This window comes from Ursus americanus, chromosome 1, assembly GCF_024610735.1.
Source record: "Ursus americanus isolate L20-20 chromosome 1, mUrsAme1.1.p, whole genome shotgun sequence".
NCBI lineage: Eukaryota > Metazoa > Chordata > Mammalia > Carnivora > Ursidae > Ursus > Ursus americanus.
Genome location: NC_142127.1, coordinates 81,327,456 through 81,339,164, shown reverse-complemented (window position 1 = coordinate 81,339,164; position 11,709 = coordinate 81,327,456). Strand labels below are relative to the sequence as shown.

General features: G+C 43.5%; 1 protein-coding gene across 2 annotated transcripts; it reads right to left on the bottom strand.

Moving 5' to 3' along the window:
- Window positions 1-3,803: 3,803 nt before the first annotated feature.
- Window positions 3,804-6,496, bottom strand: LOC123798050 (gamma-crystallin F). Of its 2 annotated transcripts, XM_087866406.1 has the most exons (4): window positions 6,488-6,496; window positions 6,154-6,396; window positions 4,340-4,342; window positions 3,804-4,076 (listed from the first exon to the last, which is right to left on the bottom strand). In XM_087866406.1, the coding sequence occupies exons 1-4, from the start codon at window positions 6,494-6,496 to the stop codon at window positions 3,804-3,806; spliced, it is 528 nt and encodes a 175-aa protein (XP_087722532.1). The 2 variants fall into 2 exon arrangements, with proteins under 2 accessions (XP_087722532.1, XP_045662092.2); XM_045806136.2 differs by lacking the exon at window positions 4,340-4,342.
- Window positions 6,497-11,709: the final 5,213 nt, after the last annotated feature.

The window sequence follows — 11,709 nt, the reverse complement described above, 5'->3', positions numbered from 1 at the left end:
TGGGTATATTAATCAAGTGCTTTCCAAGACCACTCTGTTCAGGTGATCAACTGCCCGCCTTGACTCTGAGGACATCCCCTCATTTTATGTTCACTGCGAGACAACAGTTTGGTGTGAATACATGGCACAAGATAACTCTCTTCTTCTCATATGTATCTTACAAAGCAAAAAGGTGAATAAAAAATGCAAACTCTATTTTCTACAATACTGGAAGGGAGATGACATACGAGAACGTTAAATTATACCTCAGTGGTGCGGAAAGCGGCCGGCTCTTTGTTGATGCTGTCCCGGGAGAAGAACAGCCGAGGCAGAGAGGGCAGGAGGGTAGAGAACGTGGCACAATGGGGCAGAGCTTTGGAAACCCCAGCACGAATTCACTTCCCGTGACTAATGGGCTCAACTGGAAGCGACAATCCTGTTTTCTTGCATCAAACAGGAGCTGCGGGGCCAGGAGAAGGACAGGGTGGAGCTAAAACAGAAGGCCCGCAGAGAAAAGATACCTGATGTGCCTTCTATTACCATCTTGGGAGGATGCAAACTGCGGGCTGGACGAGAAACGTAAGAAATGGCGCTGAGGTAGTAGCCTAGCTTCTGGCTGATAAGTAGCCATCTCCAGCCTGTCTGCCTATAGCTCTTAGCTCTTAGTTAATGGAAACTTTGGCTTTTAACATAGAGAACACAGTTCTATTTGGTCTCTGTGGATAATGCATTGAACACATGAGAAATCAGCCATAGTAAAGGGACATCCCACAGCCACCAGACTGTGGTGGGATTTAAAGGGCTGACTCCCAAAGATGACCTTTATGAAAACCTGTCTCTTTTTGCCTGAAGCACTCTTTTTAGGGTAGTTTGTGTCTGTGCAGAGGTGGCCGAGGAGCAGCCCTCTGGTTCAGCTGGGTCACATTTCCCAGGTGTTTTCAGCTTGCTGAGTCATAATGCCTTTAGGTGGACATGTACTTTCCATTTGATCGCAAACACCACCAGCCCCTGTCACTGTGTTCCAGCAGCTCCTCACATTCCCGTTCCTTCCTGGCCACCTAGGACATTTAGATTTACCCTTCTTCCCTCCCTTAGGTCGAGGTACTGTCTCCAGAAAAGAATGTTGAATGTGTAACTCTCTGATCCAATCTGCAGAAACCACTGGTTCATATATACTTTCTCCCTTTATGAATGTGTTCGCTCAGCATCACCGGGCCAGCTTTCTAGTAAGCACACTCTGCTAGATCCTTCAGAAGATACAGATATGTTTGAGACAGCTTCCCTAGCTCTAGAAGTTTAGTTATTTATTTGTTTATTAAGATTTTATTTATTCATTTGAGAGAGAGAGAGAGAGCACAGAGGGAGAGGGAGAGGGAGAAGCAGACTCCGCACTGAGCAGAGAGCATGAACGTGGGGCTCCATCCCAGGACCCTGGGATCATGTCCTGAGCCTAAGGCAGATGCTTAACCAACTGAGCCACCCGGGCACCCCAAGAAGTATAGAATCTAGAAGGGGAAGCAAACATGTTGGCTTCCAGAATGAAACTGCTGTCATTGAAGGGCCATCACCGAACAGGGAGAAGGAGTAGAGAAGGAACTCGTGCCTGTAGAATGGAGGATTGTTCAGTTTGTTGTCAGAACTTCAGCTCAGTGTAGTGAGTGGAACAGCCACGTGAGGAGACAAGGCTAGGACCCATCCCCCACTGCCTCCGTCCGAGAGAGGTGACAGTGATAACTTCATTGAGTATCCCCTCATGAGAGAATGGACGTTTGATGACTATATAGAACTTAAACGTGTTCTCTGCCATCTCTTCATTTTCAGGATTTATATCACTCAGTTTCAGGCTGAGCTATATCTGAATACTAATCACAGCTCATCTTTCCAGCCTGGGTGTCTGCTCAATAGACATGAAACGAGAAGCACAAAGGTACCTTTAAATTTTCAAGGAACCACATTAAAATGGTTAAAAGAAACAGATAAAATTAACTTAATAATAGATCAAACCATTGTCGTTTCAGCATTAAATGCATATGAAAAATGATGAGCTCTTTTGCACTCTACTTGCTATACTAAGTCTTTGCTGTCTGGTGTGTATTTTACACTTAGGACACAGCTTCGATTTGGACGAGCCTCGTTTCAAGTGTTCAGAGGTGCCGTGTGCCAGCGACTGTTGTCTTGGGCAGCAGGGACCTAAATGTCCTTAGAGCTTCTCCACGTACCTTGGAGCATGCATGGGTGGTAGGGAAATAAAACGTTAGGCATAAATTATCTGACTACGTTATTCCTCTAATGTTCGAGGTTTGGGAAACAACACATTTCCTAGCTGAACAAATTCCCTTTCTCTCTCTCTCTCTCTGGTTTTTTTGTTTGTTTGTTTGTTTTTTCAAATAGAAAATCGCTTGCAGTGGTTCTGCCATAATCGTGGCCCTGCAGCTCCCCAAGGCCCTGTTTCATCAAGATGTTGCCATTTTCACCATAAGTCAACTCCCTAAGTTGGGAAGCAATTTGTTTTTTCTCATGTACACGATAAACATCTAAAATTGAGAAGTCTAGTATTTTCACTTAAAATCTTGTGGTGTTATAGAATTCCTATGTGGGTTCCGTTCGAGGAACTTCATCTGCCCGCAAAGAAATTTTGAACTCAATTAGATGAATAGTCTCCATAAGTTTCTTTTTTTTTCTTTTTTAGTGCCATCATTATTATCAAATGCTCATACATAAACTAGATGTGATAAAGATTGATCCAAGTTAGGAGACAACATCAGCCTGGCTTATAACAGGTTTATGAACTTGGCGTGATTGTGTTTTATTTTCCTGATCATGCACCACCCGCTTTTACTTTTGTCACTCTGTGCTCATTTTTTTATAATAATTTTTTATTATGTTATGTTAGTCACCATACAGTAAGTATATCCCTAGTTTTTGATGTAATGTTCCATGATTCATTACTTGCGTATAACACCCAGTGCACCATGCAATACGTGCCCTCCTTACTACCCATCACCAGCCTCTCCCATTCCCCCATCCCCCTCCCCTCTGAAGCCCTCAGTTTGTTTCCCAGAGCCCCCAGTCTCTCATGGTTCATTCCCTCTTCTTTTCTGTGCTCAATTCTTATCCGCGCACGCACTGCCTGAGTTCTCTGTTCCTCCTGTAAGTAGAAAAATGTTTGGAAGAGTCCTTTGGACTGTTTACTAAGGTGACACTTGGTTCTTATATTTATGCTCTGAATACATAAATAATAGATCCGTTCATCCAGTCACATATTTTTGACCTAAGACATGTCAGACGCAGTTATCTTACTAGACTTACCTGTCTAACTCTATCCCCCTCAGAGACAGCTTCACTTAGCTGCTCCACATGGTGTAATCTCCAAAAGGGACATCTACTAAGAAAGAGTACCAAGAGGGTGACCAGATGTCCCGCCAGCAAGCTTACAGAACAGCTTCCTAGAAACTACTGCATGCAAAGCTAAACTACGTCAGTGACTTTAAAATAAAAACTCATGTAATCCAAACCTTGTGAGATGAACACTATTATTACCCTGTGTTTTATTAGTTGGGAAACTGAGGCACAGAAATGCTAAGGAACTTGTCCCAAGACCTATAGCTAGTAAGGATTTGGATGAGGCATTCGGGCTCCAGAGTCTGTGCTCTTAATTGCTACCCCATACCACCCTTTCCACTGATATGTGTAAGCAAATCCACGTTATTCCCAGCTTGCTGTCTGCCGAGCCTAAAAGGAAAACAGGACCATATAATTGCATCAAACACACGGGAAATATTTTATTAGTTTCCAGATGGAGAACAGGGTAGAGTAAAAATATTTCAATAGTAATCCACGGCTCTCCTCAATGAGCCCACTCTGGCACTCGTGGCCCCCCAGTCATGGTAGCGCCTGTAGTCCCCCGGTCTCAGCAGGTACTGGCGCCCCCGGTAGTTGGGCATCTCATAGAGGACCCAGTAGCCCTCCAGCACGTGGAAGGAGTGGATCTCACTGAAGTGGAAGCGGTCATGGAGCGAGGAGCAGTCCTCAGTGATCTCTACCATCTGGCCCCTGTAGTCCTCTCGCTCGTAGATCCTGATTCTGTGGGAGCTGGTCTGTGGGTTCAGCAATGAGCAGATGAGAAAAGTCAGAAAACCTGGACGTTAGCAACCAGTCACACACCCCACCAGGGGCCTGGACATTTCTTTTTCTTTTCTATATCAAAGATGACAAATTTTAAAGAAAGCCAACACCAGGGCAGCTGCATACAGTGGAATAAGTTGTATACTGCAAAACTGAAGAAGGTGTCATTTGCCTACATCAGACTATGCATGGTGCTCTCTAGAGTTTCTAGGGCCACAACCTATATGAATCATACATGCTGGCCCTAATTAGTATCATTCTTAAGTAACTATATATAACTATAATTATAACTATAACTATAACTATATATATATATATATATATAGTGACTATATATAACTATATATATATATATATATGTTTGTATATGGCTCTCACCTCTATGGGCTTATAGTGGACTGAATTGATCCTTGGATGGCATAAAAATAATTAGATATTCAAATAAATTTTTTAAAAGGATCCCTGGAAAAGAAAGTTATAATTTTTAATCTCAACAGTATTAGAAGCTAGTGGGAAAGGAAGTCAAGTTGCTTCTCCTTCAGGTGAAGTCACAGACTGGTAGCAATAACCCTAACCCTGAGAAACAAACTGCGGGCTTCAGAGGGGAGGGGGGTGGGGGAATGGGATAGGCTGGTGATGGGTAGTAAGGAGGGCACGTATTGCATGGTGTACTGGGTGTTACACGCAACTAATGAATCATCGAACTTTACATCGGAAACCAGGGATGTACTGTATGGTGACTAACATAATATATTTAAAAAAATAAAAAAATTAAAAAAATAAAAGAATAGAGTCCAGCCCAGGAAATCCCCAGTCCCTTCCCTTCTGCTTTAAACCCTGCTACTCTAAGATCCTGAAAGGCAAAACGAGCCATCACAAAGATTAGATTTATTTCTCAGCTCTAACATATCCTCCTGCAAGTCTGCTTTAGGTAATGAACAAAACCAGAAGCTCAAGATCATGAGGGAGGCCTGCACAGGACCAAGGGAGTATAAAACCTTTAGAAAAATGGAAAGTTAGGCTGTTTGTCCTGAGCAAATGCTGTCTGTCCTTCCTTGAGCTCTCGCTCTTCTTTTATCTGCCTTCCCAGAAGGCCCCGATGGTCTCAATGTCTTCCTTCTCCCACCACTGAACGCTCTTCAGGAGAAGTTCTCACAGGCTATCATCCTGCGTACCAAAGATGGCTAATCAGGCATCCCCCGTGGTTGGGAAGGACCCACATGCGCATCATCTAATCTGGTCTTCACAGCAGCCCGCAACATGTGCAGCAACCATTCTAGCCTTTTCTTCTTTTGCAAGAAGCTAAGCTGGAGCGCTCAGTCTGTAATTAGGAAAGTCTGGACGGGAAAGGAGAAGCCCGGATTTTCAGGCTCCTCCTGCCCGTCGGGCTCCATCAAGGCATTACACCCGCTGGGGGGGGGGAGGGGTTCACACTTCGCAAAAGTGGTACGTTTTCCACAGGACTGTGTCAGAGTCAGATTAGAGAATCCCCAGCGGTGGGATTTCAGGCTGCTGGGCTTGATTTGGGGAACAGTGGGTTTTGCAGGAGCTGCCGGAATCCCATCGTCTGTTACTTGTCTTGACTGAACAAAAAGCGGGACTTGATGTTCTTAATAAGAATCGTTCATACTTAGGGGAAGGGGTGGCTCGCCCTGTACTCTCCTTTCATCCTTATTCCAACCCTACGAATTAGCTACTTTTATTGGCCCCAGTTTACAGATGGAGAGAGAGAGAGAAGTGGCGGGAGGAGCTAGCCCAGGCCCGGACGATCCGGTATCAACCCGCTGCTCGCTCCTCACCTGTCGCACGGACACTTCGAACTACTGCACTGCTTTTTCCCTGTAGCGGGAGTTTAATTTTAGCGAAGCACAATAAACCTTTAAATTAAAAGCATTGCACCCATTTTCCGTGGAGGACAACCTTAGAGATACGCGCAAGGAGAGGAGACCATAGAGCCAGCAGCACGGGGCTGCCATCCGCGCTCTGCGCGCCCCATCTGGAGGCCGACGAGGCGGGAGGGCCCCGCGGGCCCCGGGGTGCGGGACTCACGTGCGGGATGAGGCGGCAGGAGCGGACCGCGTCGCTGAGGCCCAGCCACTGCTGGTAGTCGGGGTAGTCCCCGCGCCGCAGGAAGTACTGGCAGCCCGCGTAGTTGGGCTGCTCATACACCATCCAGCAGCCGCTGTCCACGCGGATGGAGTTGCAGCGGCTGAGGTAGGGCTGCAGGTTCGGGTGGTCGCCGCTGCACTCGTAGTGGCGGCCCTGGAAGCCCCGCTCCTCGTAGAAGGTGATCTGCAAGGCAAGGGAGGGAGAGGCTCAGAGGCCTGGCCCCCGGCCCCAGCGTGCGGGGACCCCTCCGGGCCTGGGGCCGCGCTGGGCTCACCTTCCCCATGGCTGGTGGATGGAGGTCAGTGATGGGCCTCAGGCGCGCGCGTCTATATAGCAGGAGGCCTGCTGCGTTGGCAGGAACAACACAAAAGGGGCCCTCGGGGTGAGGAGGGGATTTTCTCTCTCGCTTTTCTACATAATGACTGCGGGGGGTGGGGTGGGGGACTTATTGTATGTTTTCTCTTAGACTTTCCAGTGCTTTCGAATTGATGACCCGCGTTAAAACTGTCACTTGGTGCCTCTGGGGCCTTTAAATGAAGCCTAGTTAGGAATTTGGAACTGAGCAAAAGCCTTTCACCGAGTTAATAATTGCAACGAAATATTTTACTTATCTTTTAAAATTTCAAGATGATCTCCTTTTGAGTAACAGAGCCGGGTGGTGACTGAGTCTGAGGTCAGAGTGGACCCCAGCATGAGACGTTTTGATTAGAGAGCATTTTCTTGGTGCGAGAATCTGGAACATGGGGAAGAACCTGCCTTCTCCATAGTGCGTTGAAAGTAAGATGGGATTTCCCTCTAGGAGGAAGCAGCTCTCCATGACCCTACAGGCTGACAAGTGGGTACAGCAGATACTGCTAACACTTGAGAAAGGGTGAGGGGGGCTCAAACCCTGAGGAAGCCCCATTTAGGCCCCCGCCTCCACTCTGCTCCCTGGAGATTGGGCTAGACCAGGGTCATCTCTAGGGCCTCAGCTGGGGTGCCTCTCACAGGCACAGGCAAGGAGACCCTCACTTTGGGAACTCACAAGGTGACTCACTGGTGGTTCCGACTCACACGGTAACTTTCTATTTAATAATTTTGCTAAGTGCTAAGCATATTTGTTTGGATCTAGCTGCTAGTTAATGTGCAAGTATAACAAAATTTTAAATCCTACAAAGCTTCTGCCTTCTCTACCTTTCCCAGAGCCGGGCAAGCCCTGGTTGCTTTGCAGTTAAGGCTCTGGCTCCAGGGGCTGGAGTCTTCTTTCCTCCCCAGCAAGATCAATCCACCCAACCCCAACAGCTCCTGGTGCCCTACTCTCTTTAAAGCAGCCTTTCTCAACCTCAGCACCATTTGACATTTCAGACCAAAGCACTCTCTGCTGTGGGCTGTCCTGTACATTGTAGGTAGGCTATTTAGCAACGTCCCTGTCTGGTACCCACTGGATGCCAGGAGCACCCCCCCTTCCTCCTTCCCCACGTTATGACAATGGAAAATGTCTTCAGATATTGCCAAACATCCCTGTGGGGGGAAACCTCACTCCCCTCGTGGAAAAGTACTGGTTTAAAAGTGCTAGCCACATGCTTCATTTTTTCACCATTAGTTGTCCTACCGCATTAATGGGATGGTTTATAGGCTGTCAGGAACTGTAGAAATGCTCAGAGATGCTCTGGGGTCACTCAGACAGCAAGTAGGAGGGAAAGGCAGAGCGCCCCTGATCTTATGCCCCCACTTCAACCAGAGCATTTTCACTTGTATCTGTTTTATATAAACTTTATTTGAAAACAGGGATTTATTACTAGGTAATAATAATTTTAAAAAATATTTGAAAACCATTGGTTTTAGGTATTGTGACTCCCACAATGCCCTTTAAAATGCAAATACCTTATCTACTAATCACAGTACATAATAAAATTGTCTTCCTTTTGTATATCAGTGTAAATGAATTTCCCAGGACAGCCAGCTAATTCCTTGTGAAAAGATCTTGAGAGAATGAAACACAGGCCTGATAGATTTTGTTGTGATAAAGTCTGGAAACATTGGATCATGGCACCATGCCAAAGAGAACAAGAATGAGGTGGATACCACATGTTAAGTTCTGGACAACCAGAGATTAGCTTATGAACAGTGGGCCCAGAAAATGGGGTTTGGAGAGCTGACAAAGAGAATGAGCTAAAACTGGGCTGGGACAAATTCACAGTCTGGTCCAGAAGCTGATTGGGGCTCTGGTTTGAAGGTTTCTAAATGGTCCTTGTGCTCGTTATTTGAAGATGAAATTAGGGATTTAATGGTTTGCTTATTTTTCTTAACTCATTGAGGATTAGTTCAGTTATTCATGATGCTTTTTTTTTTTAAGATTTTATTTATTTATTCGACAAAGAGAGAGACAGCCAGTGAGAGAGGGAACACAAGCAGGGGGAGTGGGAGAGGAAGAGGCAGGCTCCCAGCAGAGGAGCCCGATGTGGGACTCGATCCCGGAACGCCGGGATCACGCTCTGAGCCAAAGGCAGACGCTTAACTGCTGTGCCACCCAGGCGCCCCTCATGATGCTTTTTAAATATCAACTTTACCCTCCATCTTCTGACATGCAAAGCTTAAAGCTGAGTAGATTTCTTTTTAACTAAAACTTTCCGGTAGACTGAAAATGAATAGCATCAATTTATATATTAGTTAGGAAATCAGGTGACAGATTTGATTACTATATCACCAGAAAAAGAAAAATAGTGTGGAGACACTGGGCACAAGGCTTAGCAGGAATATAATGTTTTCAGCCCACCTGCCCCAAAGTGCTACTAAGGCACTGAAGCTTTGTCTCCAAGCTCTTGGGGAAGAAAACAAAACACAAAAAACAGTCCGCTAGAAGACAATGCAGAGTAAAATGGAAATTAACCCCTGTCAAATAAAGCATGCGGTACTAAGTATGGCAAGAGAATACGAAAAACTTGAATGACCAGGCTCTTTCTTCTAAAGGCTTATAGCATGTTTTCCCAAAAGGATGTGGCGAACTTTCTTCCAACTGACTGCTTTAGTATTTGAGCCTTTTGATCAGTGTTTATTTTCCCAAAACAAGCATCAAATAAGGAATTTCTTAGTAATTGTATTCTTTCCTGAAGTATTTTTAAGGCCTCCTGAGGATTAAATGTTACAACCAACAAATTATATTTCTACTCTAAATCATAGGCTCTACAATGAAATTCTGCAATAGACTTTGATTCCATAAGGGGCAACTGCAGCCCCCCGACACTGATCACAGAGAAGTACCGAGGTTCTCAAAGGAGCTATGCCGAGAAACACCAAGTACTATTAGCCTGAATAGTAATCAGATGAGGCAGGAGTGACTCTGCCCGTCACATATTATTTATCAAGGTCTTACAAACCAACTGCAACTTAATATAGCTATTTGCTTTTAGTCAATTTGTAGCATTCATGCTAATAGCAGAACATAATTTAAAGACAATTCACCCTTGAACAGTTTGTGATAGCAGATGTGAAATGCAGACTATACAAAACGTGGATAAAAAAATCCACCCTTCGTGTCAGCATGCTGAAAGAGATGCTAAAAATACAGTAACATTTCCAATTTCAAGTCAGGAAGAAAAAGAAGAAAGAAGAGGTACATTGCATCCAATGAATTTAAAGATATTTGAATTCAAATACGTTTGTGATTATGTATTATATGTTATATATATTATATGTTATGTATATAATATATATACACACTGAAAAAGAATTCTGACCCCGTAATGCCCGAAGAGAAAATAAAGTTACAATTAAGGATTTAAGATTATTTTTCTTGTTTTTAAGTGGCAAAGCTATTTTTTTTTTGCCAAAGGATTAAAAGGTAATGCATTTTAAATATCTGATTTCAAGTAATTCAATAAAACTGAGAGAAAAGAAATTTAAAAAACACTCAGGGAGGAAGATTGCTGAATATTTTTTATTGGAAAAAATTTTAGCCATGAACTTTCTTTACCAAAGAGTCACTAATTGTTAAACCAGGAGCAATAGAACACTTCTGACTAAAAAAAATAAAAAATAAAAAAATAAGGCCTAAGCAAAATAAAAACATAAGCCAATGAATATTGAGAAAAAGTCATGATTCCTATCTTGCCTTCCATATGTTTGTGCTGTTGTCACTCATGTCTAAGAAACATCAGCCCTTTGACAGAATATAAATAAGAAAATCAAATAATATTGTAGTCCAGAAGAAATTTTTGTCAATTGTTTTCTTTTTCGTCTGTGGGCTTTTTGTATGTCAACATTAAATAAGTAGTTATGGAAATCAAGCCTCAATAAAATAAAGTGCATATTTTTTTCTGAGAAGGAAAGTGAAAAAAAATACTTATATGGTTGGCCTAGATATCTAAAAAATAGAGTTTTGTTTGTTTGCAACAGGAAAACTCAAAAAATATTGGTTGCTAGAACAGAAACTTCATACTGCATTCTAAAACTAAGCCAATGTTACCTGCTAAAACCCCACAACAGGATGTGTGACACTGCATTTGAAAACATATAGCTGTGATATATAATAATATATTGTGTAACTAAAATACATTTCGTATGTCATTAGCTCTATAGTAGTAAGGAACTCACAAGACCTCTCTGGTTTCCTTTTTCTACAAAACAAGGGTGTTCAGTTTAGAGATTCCGGAGACTTTAGAGGTCATGTTGTAACATACAACATTCTTTTTTTATTTTTATTATTTTATTTTTTTAAAGTTTTTTATTATGTTATGTTAGTCACCGTACACTACATCCTTAGCTTTTGATGTAGTGTTCCACGATTCACCTTTTTTTTTTTTTAAAGGTTATTCATTTATTTATTTGACAGAGAGACAGCCAGCGAGAGAGAACACAAGCAGGGGGAGTGGGAGAGGAAGAAGCAGTCCTCCAGCAGAGGAGCCTGATGTGGGGCTCAATCCCAGAACGCCGGGATCACGCCCTGAGCCGAAGGCAGACGCTTAAGGACTGAGCCACCCAGGCGCCCCCCACGATTCCTTATTTGCGTATAACACCCAGTGCTCCATGCAATATGTTCCCTCCTTAATACCCATCACCGGCCTATCCCAATCCCCCACCCCCTCCCCTCTGAAGCCCTCAGTTTGTTTCCCAGAGTCTATAGTCTCTCGTGGTTCATTCCCCCTTCTGTTTACCCCCCTTCATCCTTCCCTTCCTTCTCTTACTGATCTCCCTGCTATTTCTTATGTTCCACAAATGAGTGAAACCATACGTAACACATAAAATTCTGTTCATCACTAAACAAGGAAAGAGAAGTGTCAGCAAGAGCAAAATAATAAGACTGGTTTTATGATTCTTTCTTATTTTAAACTGAAAGTTAGGATACCAAACAAAAGATATGCTAGACTTGCTGTTGTTTTCTCAGATTATTATTTAGTTTAACAGGTAAAGTAACTGATCATTCATATGCAAATAACCTTAACAGAGAACTATTGATCCTTAGAGAAATTTACTTCAAAGACTGTGATCATCCTGATGTGGAGACAATTAACTCACCTC